General features: G+C 53.9%; 2 protein-coding genes across 3 annotated transcripts in view; one reads left to right on the top strand and one right to left on the bottom strand.

Annotated features, from left to right (window-relative positions):
• STAP2 (signal transducing adaptor family member 2) overlaps window positions 1-491 on the bottom strand; it is a 9457-nt gene extending 8966 nt beyond the window's left edge. For both annotated transcript variants that reach the window (XM_024745908.1, XM_024745909.1), the window contains exon 1: window positions 317-491. In XM_024745908.1, coding sequence (XP_024601676.1) covers window positions 317-418 — 102 coding nt within the window. In that variant the 5' untranslated portion in view covers window positions 419-491. The remainder of the gene's footprint in view (window positions 1-316) is intronic.
• Window positions 492-6128: 5637 nt separating this feature from the next.
• MPND (MPN domain containing) lies at window positions 6129-14894 on the top strand. The gene is made up of 12 exons (XM_024745754.1): window positions 6129-6234; window positions 6951-7187; window positions 9565-9697; window positions 10273-10357; window positions 10557-10653; window positions 10950-11022; window positions 11101-11177; window positions 12087-12255; window positions 12344-12414; window positions 12985-13074; window positions 13763-13855; window positions 14650-14894. The coding sequence occupies exons 3-12, from the start codon at window positions 9598-9600 to the stop codon at window positions 14734-14736; spliced, it is 942 nt and encodes a 313-aa protein (XP_024601522.1). The 5' UTR covers window positions 6129-6234; window positions 6951-7187; window positions 9565-9597; the 3' UTR covers window positions 14737-14894.
• Window positions 14895-15066: the final 172 nt, after the last annotated feature.

Here is a 15066-nt window from a genome sequence, read left to right as displayed (position 1 = left end):
CCATTTCCTGGAGTAAAGTCGCTGATCCTGTTTGTATCCGAGAGAGACATAAAGAGACCAAGACAGAAAGAGATGGAGCCAGGCAGGGAGAAATACAGAGAAAGAGAAAGAGAAAGAGCTCAGGTCAGAATCAGAGACACAGAGAGAGACAGAGACAGACAGACAGAGGGACGTAACCTTTCCCAGCCCCCAGTCCATGCCCCGCCCCGCCCAGCACCCACCGCATTATCCTGGGCCAGCTGCGGAGGTCAAGGCTCAGAGAGGTGCTGCACCTGCCTAGGCCACCCAGCAGCGCCAGCTCCCTGGCCCGTCTTACCCGGTCTCGGGGTCCCTTCTTCTCCAGGAAGCTCTCGTGGTAGTGTGAGGGCAGGCTGCTCTTGGGCTTGGGAACCCGGGGTGGCCTCAGGGCCAAGGCCATGGCGGGCCGGGTCTTTGGCCTGGCCTCTCCCTCCAGTGGGTGCCCCAGCTGAGCCAGGAAGCAGAGAAACAGGTTCCAGGGGAATTTCCTCTCTTCTGTCAGCTCCCGAGCTCCCTCCCCTGCCAGGGCTGGATGGGGGCTGGGCCTGGGCAGGTCCCGATATCTTAGGGAAATCCCCTCCTCTCTGGTGCCCCAAAGAGGTCAGGGAGGCCTGGCTGGAGTAAGGGAACAGAGGAGAGAGCTGCTGGGAGCTGTCAGTGCCAGGGCACCAGGAAGGGGGCCTGCCTAAGCAAAGGCCTGGAAGGGAGAGAACGGAGTCTGGTGCCAGAGTGGTGAGGGGGTGAGACCAGAGAGTGATACAATGTCCAGGAAGCCCATTAGGCCACCTGGACGTTAGAACAATCTTGTTTGTATCTATCAAAAATCTTGCAGGGATTTTGACAGGAATAGCACTAAACCTGTATATCAGTTGAGGGAGACTTGACATCTTTTATGTCCTGTGTTGAGTCTTCCAACCCACAGACATGGTCTTTCTCTTCCTTCCTTCCTTCCTCCCTCCCTCCTTCTCTCTCTTTTTCTTTCTTTCTTTCTTCCTTCCTTCCTTAGTAATTATAAACACCATTGTACTTTTAGTTCCAGTTTTCACGTTCATTGCTAGCATACAGACATGCCATTGATTTTTGTGTGCTGATCTCTTATCCTATAACCTTGCTGAACTAACCCACTTCTTAGTTCAAGGGGCGTTTTTGGTAGATTTCTTGTGATTTTGTACACAGGCCATCATGTCATCTGCAAATAGGGTTAGTTGCATGTCTTCCACCTTTCCAATCTGTATGCCTTTTATATCCTTTTCGTGTCTTATTGTGCTGGCTAGCAATTCCAGGACTCTGTTGAATAAGAGTGGTGAGGGTGGACATCTTTGCCTTGTTCCCAGTCTTAAGGGGAAAAGTGGGATTTCCCGGGCAGTCCAGTGGTTCAGACTCCATGCTTCCACTGCAGAGGGCACGGGTTCAATCCCTGGTCGGGGGAACTAAGATCCCACATGCCACATGGCGTGGCAAAAGAAAAAAAAGTGTTCTGTCTTTCACCATTAAGCACAATGTTAACTGAAGTTTTGTAGACGTGCTTCTCCAAGTTGAGGTAGTTTCCCCTCTGTTCCTAGTTTGCTGAGAGTTTTTATTATGAGTGGGTGTTGAATTCTGTCAAATGCTTTTTCTGCATGAATGGATACGTTCTTATGATGTTTCTTCTTTAGCTTGTGTGTTAGTTTTCTGTGGTCGATATAATAAATTATCACAAATTTAAAGGCTTAAAACAACACAAATGTATTATCTTACAGCTCTGTAGGTTAGGAGTCCTACGTGGATCTCACAAAGCTAAAATCAGGGTGTTGGCAGGGCTGTTTTCCTTTCTGAAGGCTCAAAGAATGAATCTATTTCCTTGCCTCTTCCAGCTTCTAGAAGCTTTCCTCATTCCTTCCTCCATCCACAAAGCCAGCAACTGTGGGTAGGAACCTCACATCATATCACTCTGAATTTCTTCCATAGTTATCTCTTCCTGACTCTCTTCCATTTTTAAGGACCCCTGTTATTACATTGGGCTCAGCAGATCGTCCAGGATCATCTCTTTATTTTATTTTTATTTTTTAAAATTAATTAATTTAGGCTGCGCCAGGTCTCAGTTGCGGCACGTGGGATCTTTTGTTGTGGTGGGCGGGCTTCTTAGTTGCGGCATGCATGAGGGATACAGTTCCCTGACCAGGGATTGAACCCCGGGCCCCCTGCATTGGGAGTGTGGAGTCCTACCCACTGGACCATCAGGGAAGTCCCAGGATCATCTCTTTATTTTAAAGTCAGTTGATTAGCAACTGTACTTCCATCTGCAACCTTAAATCCCCTTTGCCATGTAACATAAATATTCACAGGCTCTGGGGATTCAGACATGGACACCTTCAGGGAACCATTATTCCACCCACCACAGTCTCTTAAATATGGTGGAAAACACTGACTGAATTTGGCATACTGAACCAGCCTTGCACCCCTGGAATAAACTTCACTTGGTCATGATGTATATAATTCTTTTTATGTATCGCTGAATTCTATTTATTAATATTTTGGTAAGGATTTTTGTGTTTGGATTCATGAGGTATATCCTGTAGTTTTCTTTCTTTGTACTCTTCTTATCTGGTTTTGGTGTCAGGGAGATGCTAGCTTCATAAAATGACTTGGGGAGACTTCCCCGGTGGTCCAGTGGTTAAGACTTTGCCTTCTAATGCAGGGGATGCAGGTTCGATCCTTGATCAGGGAGCTAAGATCCCATATGCCTCGCGGCCAAAAAAACAAAACATAAAACTGAAGCAATATTGTAACAAATTCAATAAAGACTTTAAAAATAGTCCACATCAAAAAGATCTTTAAAAAAAATGAATTGGGAAATATTCCCTCTTCAATTTTCTGGAAGAGAATATGTAAAATAGTATTAATTTGTCTTTGAACCTTCATAGAATTCTCCATCTGGGCCTGGAGATTTCTTTTTTGGGACTTTTTTTTTTCCTCACAAGCAAATGAATACTTTTATTAGCATGGTAAAAAATATTTTTTTAAACACATAGGGTAAAAAACATTTTTTTAAAACACATAGGGTTTTGACCTCAAATACTTGCCAGGTCTGCTACAGAAATTAACGTGTAGCTAAAGAATTTATGAATCTTGAAGATACCTAGTTCCTTTTTGGGGACTTTTAAAATTACAAATTCAATTTCTTTCATAGTTATAAGGCTGCCTGGACTTTATACGCATAGCAAAGAATAGCCTTTGGAATCTGCTCAAGAACTGTGTGGTCTGGGCAACCTCTTCATCTGAACTGTCTGGTAATGTTGATTATACTATCTGCCATATAGGGGTGCTGTAAATGGTTAATAAGGTCACAGCAGTTAGGTTATTTATGGTTTTTTTAAAAAAATATATTTATTTATTTATTTTTGGCTGTGTTGGGTCTTTGTTGCTGCGCACAGGCTTTCTCTACTTGTGGCGAGCAGGGGCTTCTCTTCCTTTCTGTGCCCGGGCTTCTCATTGAGGTGGCTTCTCTTGTTTCAGAGCATGGGCTCTAGGAGCACAGGCTCAGTAGTTATGCCTTGTGGGCTCCAGAGCTCAGACTCAGTAGTCGTGGCACACGGGCCTAGTTTCTCTGCGGCATGTGGGATCTTCTAGGCTCAGGGCTTGGACCTATGCCCCCTGCACTGGCCGGCGGATTCTTAACCGCTGCACCACCAGGGAAGTCCACACAGCAGTTAGTTTTAATTTTATTTATCAAAGGCAATGGGGAGGGAGGTGGTCATAGTTGTATTTTATAAAGATCTCTCTGGGGCCAGCCAGGGTGAGAGATGGACAGGGTGTGGGTGAGTGTGGAGGCCTGAGTCCCTAGGAAATGATCCAGATGGGAGAGGCTCGAGATCCAGCCCTGGGCTTTATAAGAGAGCCAAAGAGAAAGTAGGCAAGGGTATGGGGGAATAAACGGGCCAGTTTGAGCTCTGCTGAGTCTAAGGGGCTGGGGAATGCATAGTTGATGGCTAGCTCCTGGGTGGGTGGTGAGATGACTCCAAAAGGAGGTTTGGACTGGACACAAAGTGAGTGTTAATGAAATTTAACTATCAAGTTAAGAAGAAGAAAAAAGGGAATTTTATTTGAGCCAAACTGAGGATTATAACAGAGGAAGCAGATTCTCAGAAAGTGCTGAGAGCTGTTCTGCCTGTTAGAAGCTGAAGGCACAGTCATATACATTTTATTTATTTATTTGTTTGTTTGTTTATTTACGCTGCACCACGGGGCATGCGGGATCTTTAGTTCCCCAACCAGGGTGCGAACGCGCCCTCTCTGCAGTGGAAGCATGGAGTCTTAACCACTGGACCGCCTTGAGACAAAGGATCATACATCGAAATGACATACTGATATTCTACATAAAGTTCACCAAGGATAGATAGTCCAGGTAAGCCCGTAAAAAGGGAGGAGCGGGCTTCCCTGGTGGCGCAGTGGTTGAGAGTCCGCCTGCCGATGCAGGGGACACGGGTTTGTGCCCCGGTCCGGGAAGATCCCACATGCCGCGGAGCGGCTGGGCCCGTGAGCCATTAAAAAGGAGGAGCAAATCATCCTGATCCCCTACAGAGCTGGGAAAGAACACTATTCTTTTAAGAAGTTACATTTACTGTTGAGTAGGCATTCCCATCTTCCCATGTTTGAGGATCACTGGTTAATGTGTAATGCAGATTGGGGAGAGAGGGAGGAAGGAGGTCCAAACAAACAGAGAATTTTGTTTACTTTTTCTTGTCCTGCCTTAAAATACAAATTTTATTTCATCATGAGTAATAATAATCATTCACATTGCCTAGCTCTTACTCTTTGTCAAGCCCTGGTCTTTAACAACTCTGAAGTAGGAATTATTATCCCCAGGAGGCAACAGGGAGATGGAGACACTTGGCCAAAGTCACAGAGCTGGGAAGTGGTGGCACAGGATTTGGAGCCAGGTCCAGTCTGATTCCAGATTATCCTGGCTGGACACCCCCGCCCCTAACAGCCCGTCCCCTCTTCCAGACCCGGGTCGGGTACACCCATATGCGGCTGAGCCCAGCCAAAGGTGCCCTGCAGCTTAACGGAGCCCCCACCCCGGGCTTTAAGCCCTGCGAGGGGCTGGTGAGTCCCAGCGCTGGGAGGTGGCCCTGCGCCTCGGAGCGGAGGTCCCGGGACAGAGGCCACCGAGAAAAGAAAGGGCTGCAGTTGTGCGGCGCACTAGCTGGGCTCAGCCCACATGCACTAAGCGCTAGGGTTGGGTGGGGGGTGGAGGCCACGAGCCAGCTTTGACCCGCGAGCTGATTGGCTAGCTGAGGACAAGACCCTACAACTGATTGGATGCGTGAGGCCGGAGTCTCCTGCTGACTGCTAGAGGAGGAGCAGTTTAACACTGATTGGCTGGAAGGAATCCAGCCTCTACCGTCTATTGGCTGAAGATGAAATAACCCAGTTTTAATTGGTTGGCTGGCTCTGCTGTGATCCAATCATGGAATCAGTCGAGGGCCGCCGGGAAGGGTGGAAGTTAACCCTTTAGAGACTGCCGCCCGGCTTGGGCGATCTACAGTCGCGGCGCGGGGCTGCTTCCCCATTCCATCCCGTAGCCCCAGGGCAGTGTGGCTCATTCTCCCGGGCCTCAGTGTCTCCTCGGTCCCAACAGCCGAGGCCTGTGTGTCCCTCAATAGGAGTGGCCGCGGACCTCAATTTCCTCGGTCGTCGTAGTGGGCTGAGCCACCCTTGTCCCCCAGCCCCAGGCCTCAATCCTGTAGGCTATGGCCTCGGGTGGAGTCATTGGTTCTCCGAAACCGTAAGTCCCCGGCCTTAGTTTCCCCAATGGTACCCTGAACTCTCGGCTACCAGCCCCCCTCCCATGGAAGGTGGCCTCAGGCCTCAGTTTTCCGAATGGTCCCGGAGGATTGAGCCGCCGCCTCTTTCTCCAGCGTGTGCAAGCCGGAGGCCTGACTTTCCCCGCTCGCTCCTGCTGACCCGCCCACCGGCGGCGGCCAATGGCTGGGGCGCTTCCCGCTCGGGGCAGAGCCGCGTCACGTGCCGGGAAGAAAGCACCAGAGGCGCGCTGGGCGTGTGGCTGAGCGGCCATGGCAGGTACGGCGGGCCTGGCGGGGGGCCGGCAAGGCGTTTTTTTTGAGCTGCGGCGGGCCGGGGAGCGCGCTCACCAGGCGCGCGGTCACGCTGCGGGTGCTCCTCAAAGACGCGCTGCTGGAGCCCGGCGCCGGGGTGCTGTCCATCTACTATCTGGTGAGCACCCCCTAGCCGCATCCCATCCTAGCTGGTGCAAAAGGGGAAACCAGAGTCCAGTGTGCTTTCTTGCCGCAGGCCGATCCCCGGTGTGGGGAGGCGAAACTGAGGTACGGAGCATCCTGACCCAGCACGAGCCCTTCTGGTCGGGAGAACATTGTTTACCAAACACTTCATTCAGAGAGGACACTAGTGCCTTCCTGACTGTGTGATCTCATTCAACCTCTCCGTATACCAGTTTTCCCATCTGTAGAATGGGATTTTCTTTCCTCCCATGGGGTTGCGTGAGGATTCAATGAATGAAGTGCTCAGCAGTATGCCTGCTACACAGTAAGTGCTTTTTGTAAGTGTTTGCTATTATTACTATTATTGTTACTGTCGTTGTTGTGCTCTTTGTGAGTGGGAGCGATTTGTGAATTGAACACCTGCTGTGTGCCAGGCTGTGTTGGGTGTTAGGGACACAGCAGAGATCAAGACAGACCCTGTTCCTGCCCTTTGGGGCTCACAGTCCAGTGAAGGGAGGGGGGACAGTCATATAACTGGACAGTTCCAATCCAGTCTGATTGGGATGGTACCTAAGCTGGAAGCCTTCCTGGAAGGAAGCAGGAAGTGGTTACCAAACCCTGGGAAGCAGCATGGGGTCAGGGAGGACTTCCCAGAGGAGGGGTCTTGATGGGTACCAGCTCTTGGGCCCAGCCAGCCCACTGTCACTGCAGGGGAAGAAGTTCGTGGGAGACCTGCAGCCCGATGGGAGGATTGTATGGCAGGAAACGGGCCAGGTGTTCAACTCACCCAGCGCCTGGGCCACCCATTGCAAGAAGCTGGTGAACCCAGCCAAGAAGTCTGGCTGTGGCTGGGCCTCTGTCAAGTACAAGGGCCAGAAACTGGACAAGTACAAGGCTGCCTGGCTCCGGCGAAACCAGCTCCATATACCTGCAGCTGCCGCCGATGAGGTGCGTCCTTCAGCCTCCCTGACTCACTGTTGGATAAGGAGTACCCAGAGAGAGGATGTTGGAGCTGGGGCCTTGAAGGATGAACAGGAGTTGGTCAGAGAAAGGTGAATGGAAGAGTTTTCCAGAGGAAGGGATGGCATATGCAAAGCCTTGTAGGCATGAAGCAACACATGCTGCTTAGGGAACCATTATTAGCTGATGCAGCTGGACATTCAGATGCCTTGGTAGCTGAAGGGGCTGGAGACATCAGCAGGGACCAGATCTGGGAGGGTCTTGAATGCCATGATAGTAATAGATATTCTTTGAATGTTTACCAGCTGGGTTGAACTTGGCCAAGGACCCTCTCTGGGTTCCTAGTCTTTTTCATATGTAAAATAGAGATGATAACGGTACCCAGGTGTATTACACACACACACCTGGTTGGCAAATCTTTAGGGCCACTGGCAGGCTGGAAACTCAGGCAAGAGTTGATGCTGCAGTCTTGAGGTAGAATTCCTTGTTTTCCAGGAAACCTTAGTTTTTGCTCTTAAGGCCTTTAAACTGATTGGATGAGGCCTACTGACATTATCAAGGGTAATCTTCTTTATTGAAAGTCAACTTATTGTAGATGTGAACCACATCTACCCAATGCCTTCAAAGCAACACCTCGACTAGTGTTTGATTAAATAACTGGGTACTATATCCTAGCCAAGTTGACTTTTAAAACGAACTTTCACAGTATGCCATAGGGCTATTAATTCAGCAAGTATTTAGTAAATGCCACCTGTGTGCCAGGCCCTCTTCTAGGTGCTGGAGATAAAACAGAGACCAAAATGAGAAAAAATCTCTGCCTTCATGGAGAGAGAAACAAATAAGTCCACCTTACTGTACGTTGGCGGAAGTAAGCAGGGGCAGGGGATGGGAGTGGTGGGAGGGTTAGGGTGGTCAGGGAAGGTCTCATTGAGAAGGTGACATTTGATCAGTGAACTGAAGGAGGGGAGGGAGGGAGCCATAAGGCTTTCTGGAAAACAGCACATGCAAAGGCCCTGAGGCTAGACTGTGGCTGGTGTTTTTGAGGAACAGTGAGGCTCCAGTGTGTCTGGAGCAGAGTGAGCAAAGGGCAGAGAGGGAGGAGGTGAGGACCAGGGCCGGCGGGGGAAGGACAGGGGCAAGTCGTGCAGGACCTCATGGGCTGCGGGGTGGACTTGGGCTTTTACCCTGAGGGAGGTGGGAGCCCTGGAGGGCTGTGGGCAGAGGAGGGGGCGGGACCTGACTCAGGTGCTCACGGCCGCCCTCTGGTGGCTGCTGTAGGGTGTAGGGAGGACAGACTGGGGCCAGGGCGTGAGAGTAGGAGCCGGGGAATCGGGGTGCAGGTGATTGTACAGATCCAGGTGGCTGATGATGGGGTGGACCAGGACAGCCATTGAGGGGGGAGGAAGTGGGCAAGTTCTGGTTAATTCTGAAAGTGGATCTGATGGGATGTGCTGATGGATCTGATGTTGGTGTTAGGAGATGTTTCGTTCTGAGCAAGTGGGTAGACAGGATTGCCCTCATCAGAGATGTGGGGAGGAGCAGGTTTGGGGGGATGGTTGGGGCAGGGTGGCCATGTTGAGTGTGAACCCCCCACGAGGAGATGTCAAGGAGCAGCTGGACCCCAAGTCAGGAGCTCAGGAGAGCCCCAGGCTGGAGTCAAGACTGGGCAGTTGTTCAGGGGGTAGATGGGGTTGGAGGCCACCCAGGAGGGATGTGGGTGGGGAAGGAAAGAGGCCCGAGGACCCAGCTCTGGGCCAGCGAGTGAGATGGGGGAGAATAATGGGGTCCAGGAGAGGTGGGAGGGAAGCCAGGTGATTGGGGGGTTCCCTGAGGAGTTTCTGGGAGGAGAGGAACTGACCCGGGCAGATGCTGCCGAGAGGGGGGCAGGGGGACAGAGACTGAGATGTGACCATTGTGTTTGGACACAGAGAGGTCACCTCGGCAAGGTTTCTTGAGGAGAGAGCAGGGGGAGAGGTTATTGAGAGAATCTGGTAAAATAATCCATGCAAAGTGCTGGCTTGCTTGCTGGATGAATGGAGCTACAGGGCATATGCTAAATGCTTTGCACGCATTCTCTTTCACCCTTACGCCACTCCTGTGGGGCTGGAGGTCATTGTGCCGTTTTACAGATGAGGAGACTAGAGCCCGAAGTCTGTTTGTAATAGGCAGAGGCGGGATTCGAACTTGGGAGGCTAGTCCACAGCCTAGATTGTTTCTGCTCACTCCCTCCCTCTAGTGGGCACCTGGGGCAACGACAGGAACCGAAGGCTCAGGCCAGCCAGAGGTCTCTGTGGAACTTGCCGGGAGGGTAGGGAGCAGCCAGCTGAAAGTCCCGTCGCTGTCCCCCCAACCCCGACCCCGCCAGAGCCCGGCCAGCGAAGGAGAGGAGGAGGAGCTAATGATGGAGGAAGAGGAGGAGGAGGTTCTGACAGGAGCCTCAGCGGAAGACAAGAGTCGGAGACCACCGGTGAAGGGCCCCTCGGAGCCTGTCCACCCTGGTGAGAGGTGGGGGGAGGAGGAGAGGAGGAAGGGCAGGAGGCCGACAGAACTCAGGTGGGGGAGGAGGCTGGGGGCAAGTCTGGCCTTTCTTTTCCTTAGAGCCCCCGAGATGCCTGGCTGACTTCCCAGCCCCCGTTGCCTAATTTCACTCTCACTGCCTGACATCTTTAAGCTCTAATACGACATTTATTGGTCCCACTGCCCAGTTTCTTTATCTGCTGCCGGATTTCTTCACCATGCCGCCTGATTTCCTTGCTCCCCCATAGGATTTCTTTGCCCTGTTGCCTGATTTCTAGCCCTGCCGCCTGATTTCTTTGACCCGTTGACTGGTCCTCACCTGACTTCCTGAGCCCTTCATCTGAGTTTTTAAATCTCTTCTGCCTGATTTGTTCACCTGCCGCCTGATTTCCCAGTCCACTTGCCTGATTTTTAAGGCTGCCCCTGGAGTGTTTTTTTTTGTTTTGTTTTTTGTTTTTTTTTCTTTCTCCGGCTGCCTGGTCTTCATTTTCCAGTTTCTGGCTGGGGAAGGAACTGACGCTGCCTTTTTTTTTCCTCTTACCCCACAACCCCGCAGAGGCCACGCCCCCAGGGAAAAGGGTGGAAAACAAGATCCGGGTGCCTGTGCGCTACTGCATGCTGGGAAGTCGAGACTCTGCCAGGTCAGATATACCCCATGCCTGCCGGGACCCTCACCCCCATCGGTGTGAGCTCTTGCCGGTGTATGGGGAACAAAGGCAGGGGTAGGGTGGAGACAAGGCCTCAGGTCCGAGCTGGCTGTGGGCAGCTGGGGAGCCAGCGTGGGGGTGAGGGAAGGGCCTGGGGCTTCCTGAGGCTGTGGAACCCTCCTGGCTCCTTCAGGAACCCGCACACCCTGGTGGAAGTAACATCCTTCGCAGCTATCAACAAGTTCCAGCCGTTCAACGTGGCCATCTCTAGCAACGTGCTGTTCCTGCTGGTGTGTGCCCAGCTCCTACCTTGCCCCTTAGGGGTCAGGGGCTCTCAGGCCTGGGCAGGGGGTGTCCCCCCACCCCACCCCCACCAGAGGATCCCTGGAAGGTCGGCTCCATGAGAGCAGAGACCTTGTCTGCTCTGTTCACTACCGGTGAACAGTAGGCACTCAATCAATGTCTGAATGAAGAAGGAGGTGGGTGGGCTGACCCCGTCACAACGCAAGGGCCCTGGCCCTCAGGACGGCCTTGGGGCGGCGGTGCGCAGTCTGAGCGGGTCTTCCAATGTCCCTCCCCTCCCCAGGACTTCCACAGCCACCTGACCCGCAGCCAGGTCGTGGGGTACCTGGGCGGCCGCTGGGACATCAACAGTCAGAGTGGGTATTTGGGGCCTGTGGGCAGGGGGCTGTTTGGGGCTGGGGTCGATGTCCACGCCTTCTCCCGCCTCTGCGCAGTGCTCACGGTGCTGAGAGCCTTCCCCTGTCGGAGCCGGCTGGGGGACGCGGATACCGCGGCCGCCATGGAAGAGGAGGTGAGGGGGCGCACGGCGACTCGGCGTTCTGGGGAGGGCTGGCGCGGACACAGCTGTCCTGGCTACCGCGTCTTGGCGCCTAGCACCGTGTCGCCACTCAGTAAGGGTGCAAATGGGTGTGTGTGACCTCCGGTCCCCTCACCTGTGACCCCCACCGTCATACTTCCTTGTGTACAGACGCCGCCGCTGGCCCCTTCCCCTCTGAGCCTGTCTGGCACCTGGTAAAGGCCCGATAAGTATTAGCTGCCGTCCTTAATGTTTTCATAGGGTGCTTAGTACGCGCCTGCGCTCCACACTCACCTTGTCACAGGGCACAGAATGCATGTGGATTCAGCGCGCACATGTTTCTCCGCCCACTTCTTCCTCTTTACCCTATCTCTTGATTTAACTATTGATTGAGCGCCTACTATGTGCCGGGAATTGTTTCTTGAGCTGAGGATACAGCAGTGAGCAAAATAACCTTTTACCTTAGATTTATGTGAGGAGCATCTTTGTTTTTTTTTGGGGGGGGGGGGGCGTACTCCTACTTTAATGAGAGGTGTTTATATTTTTGTTTGTTTTTTCTTTTTCTTTTTTTTTTTTTTTGCCTTACCACTCGGCTTGCGGGATCTTAGTTCCCCGACCAGGGATTGAACACCAGGCCCCGGGCAGTGAAAGCGTGGAGACCTAACCACTGGACCGCCAGGGAATATAGCAGCAACTTTTTAACGTTATTTGTTGACTGTCCCCCCGCCACACACTGGACTCGCTGAGGGTGGAGCAGGGTGTGTCTGTGTCACTGCTGTGCCCTCAGGCCTGGTACACAGCAGGCGCTCATTAAATGCTGGCTGCGTGGGGCTGGATGGGTGCCAGGCACGTGAGCGCACTAGGGCTGCTATAGCCCCCGGCCCCGTGCGTCTCTGCCCCCAGATTTACCAGAGCCTGCTCCTGCGGGGCCTGTCCCTGGTGGGCTGGTACCATAGCCACCCGTACAGCCCGGCCCTGCCGTCGCTGCAGGACATCGATGCACAGATGGACTACCAGCTGCGGCTGCAGGGCTCCAGCAATGGCTTCCAGCCCTGCCTCGCCCTGCTCTGCTGTGAGTCCCGGGAAGGGGCGGGCGTGGGGCCCCAGCGGGCCACCGCTCCTCCATGCCCAGCCCCTTCTCTCTCTCTCTCCTCCCCTAGCCCCTTACTACTCTGGTAACCCGGGCCCAGAGTCCAAGATCTCGCCCTTCTGGGTGATGCCGCCCCCTGAGGTAGGCGGGGCTGCTGGGGGGAGGCCTGGGGCTGGGAGGCGTGGGCGGGGCCCTGTGTGGGTGTGGGCGGGGTCAGGAGGCCTTGTTAGCAGCAGGAAGCCAGTACTCTGGTTCAGGGTTCATCTGGGGAGCTGGGGCCTGCTCTCATCTGTGAAATGGGAACATAATCATTGCTCTGAGGCCATGGGTGTGAGGACTGTTGAAAAGGTGGGTGCTCTACCTGTAGCGTGCTGCTTTTGCACCAAGGTAGCCTCCTTCCTGAGCCCTGTCTGGTTTCATTCCCCAAGTCCATCTCGGGGTCAGAAATCAGCTTTAGAAAGGAATTCCGGAGCCATGGCCACTCCTGTGTGTGTGGTGGGGTGGGTGCCACCCTGCCTCCCTGCCTCCCTAGTCGCATTGCTGGGTTCCTTTAAGGTCTCGCGCGGCTCTGGATCTGATCCGAGTGCGGAGCCAGGCCTGCAGTATCAATTCTCTGACTCCCAGCCCTGGGCACTTCCTGCTGTGCTCTGCCATCTTGGAGGGGGGCCGGGTTGGGGGTAGCTAGTGGTGACTGCCATGTGTCTCTGCCAGCAAAGACCCAGTGACTATGGCATCCCCATGGACGTGGAAATGGCCTACGTCCAGGATGGCTTCCTGACTAATGACGTCCTTCATGAGATGGTGAGTTCACTGCCGCGTGAGGTGGGTGGGGGTGGGGTGGGTGCCCTGGGAGGAGCAGGTGGGAGATGAGGGCGCCCAGCTGGATGGACATGACACTGTAGGACTTGGGAAGCGCTGGCTGAACGGGCCACATCAGGGCCTAGTCAGGCTCCTCTTCCGCTCCTGAAAATCACAGGCTCTTAGGGTCAAGTCCCAGATCCTTGCCTCAGCCCCTCCTACCTCTCCCCCCTCGCCCTCCTGGCTGTTCTGGAACATGCTAGGGACGCTCCCGCCTTGGGCCTCCGCAGCTGCCAGGGATTCTCCAAGTGGGACACGTGAGAACCTCAGGTGTTACTTGGACAAATAGCGAGCAAGCACGTAAACAAACGGAGCTAGTTCATCACACCTGTGACTTCACTGATGTTACTGTTCTGGCTAAGGCTAAACCGTGGAGCCATGGCAGGACCGGGGCAGGTATAATCACATTCAGTGTGCCTGCTGCTTCTGCAGAAGCTGTCTCCCCCTCCAGGGGGCCCTCCTGCCCAGCCCCTAATTTCTTCAGGACCTGGGTAACGTCTACATGCCACACTGCATTCGGCTAGAGCCCCCCGAGTGGTGGCAGCAGTGTCTGTCCCACTCGCTAATGTATCCTGAGTGCCTGGCCCGGGAAGCGCGGTCGCTGGGGCTCACCTGCCCCACCGTTCCTTAGATGCTGCTGGTGGAGTTCTACAAGGGCGCCCCTGACCTCGTCAGGTTCCAGGAGCCTTGGAACCAGGAGCACACCTACCTCGACAAGCTCAAGGTAAGACTCATGCTGAGTCCTGTGCAAACCCCTCCTTTTATAAAGATCTCTGGGAGCCCCGGGGACCCCCCCCCGCCACTGAATATGTCCGTGGGCAGCTTGAAGAGAAGTGAGTTCTTACCTGGGCCTATACAAAAATACTTCAGTCAGAAATGAATGCTACCAAAGAAAAGTCGTGTTTTATCACGTGGGGGTGGTGACGCTGGTGGACATCACCATCGACATGCAGATGAAAATGCAAAAGCCCCGTAGGCCTCATCACCCCTGGGACGTCCCAACTGGAGACGCTGCTCTGGGCCCTGCCTCTCCCGGGGCGCCCATGGAGGTGCAGGAGGGGTTCTGAATCTTAAGCAGCAGCAAAGCTGAACCGAGCAGAGCGGCTGGTGCTGGGAGTGGGTTTGTCTAGCCTGCTGGCCCTACCGCTGGTAAACGGGACGTGTCGGCAGGGGCTCCACATATGTCCTGCCTTAGAGTCGTTCTCAGAAGACACTACCCACTTCGCTTTGCAGAGAAATAGCTTCACACGTTTGCTTGTTTTGTTCACACTTAACAGTGACCAGGGCTTAAAGCTGCCATTGGTTACCTCCCAGACTGGCGCTAGGTGGGTGGGGTGGCCTCAGCACAAGAGGGGGGCGCGTGTAAGAGCAGGATTTGTAAAGTATGGAGGAACCTCACCCCCAAAGGACGATGTCCCTAGGCCTCGAGGTGTGGCTTCAGGGACGCGGCTGCGTGCTTGGGTTAGGAGAGCCCCCTGGCAGGCTGCAGCCCTGAGGCACCAGGCCTCCTTATTTCAGATCTCCCTGGCCAGCAGGACGCCCAAGGATCAGGGCCTGTGCCACGTGCTGGAGCAGGTTTACAGCGTCCTCAGGCAGGGGAGCTGAGAGCACCAGCCTCCAAGGACCAGGGAAGCCTTTGGTCAGATGCGGCTCCCCGAGGCTCTGCGTGAGGGGAGTGGGCCCAGGGCCTTTGTGCTGCTTTGTTCCTGTGTGACTGAGGTGTGTGACGGCAGGGGCTCAGATAATAAAGGAGAAACAGCCTAGGCATGTGTCTCACGGATTCAGGAGGAGTTGCTGTTCATGCAGCCGTGGCTATGGGGAGGGGCCGTGCTGGCGACTGGGCGGATGACAGCCGTCCCTCCCAGGCTCTCTGTGGGCTGGTGCTCTCATGTGGGCCCCACCCTGGCTGGAGACCCCTTCGGGAGGGCCCGCCCT

This window comes from Neophocaena asiaeorientalis, unplaced genomic scaffold (assembly GCF_003031525.2).
Source record: "Neophocaena asiaeorientalis asiaeorientalis breed wild unplaced genomic scaffold, Neophocaena_asiaeorientalis_V1.1 scaffold357, whole genome shotgun sequence".
In the NCBI taxonomy this organism is placed as follows: Eukaryota; Metazoa; Chordata; class Mammalia; order Artiodactyla; family Phocoenidae; genus Neophocaena; species Neophocaena asiaeorientalis.
Note: the sequence above shows the minus strand (reverse complement) of the source record. Positions and strands in the feature narration are given on the sequence as shown.

What these genes read in the sequence shown, in the direction of transcription:
- MPND (XM_024745754.1), top strand. Translation starts at nt 9,598, where the DNA reads ATGATGGAGGAAGAGGAGGAGGAGGTTCTGACAGGAGCCTCAGCGGAA. An exon ending in GCAACGTGCTGTTCCTGCTG is followed by an intron (nt 10,654 to 10,949) that starts GTGTGTGCCCAG and finishes TCCCCTCCCCAG; the next exon opens with GACTTCCACAGCCACCTGAC. An exon ending in CTGGGACATCAACAGTCAGA is followed by an intron (nt 11,023 to 11,100) that starts GTGGGTATTTGG and finishes GCCTCTGCGCAG; the next exon opens with TGCTCACGGTGCTGAGAGCC.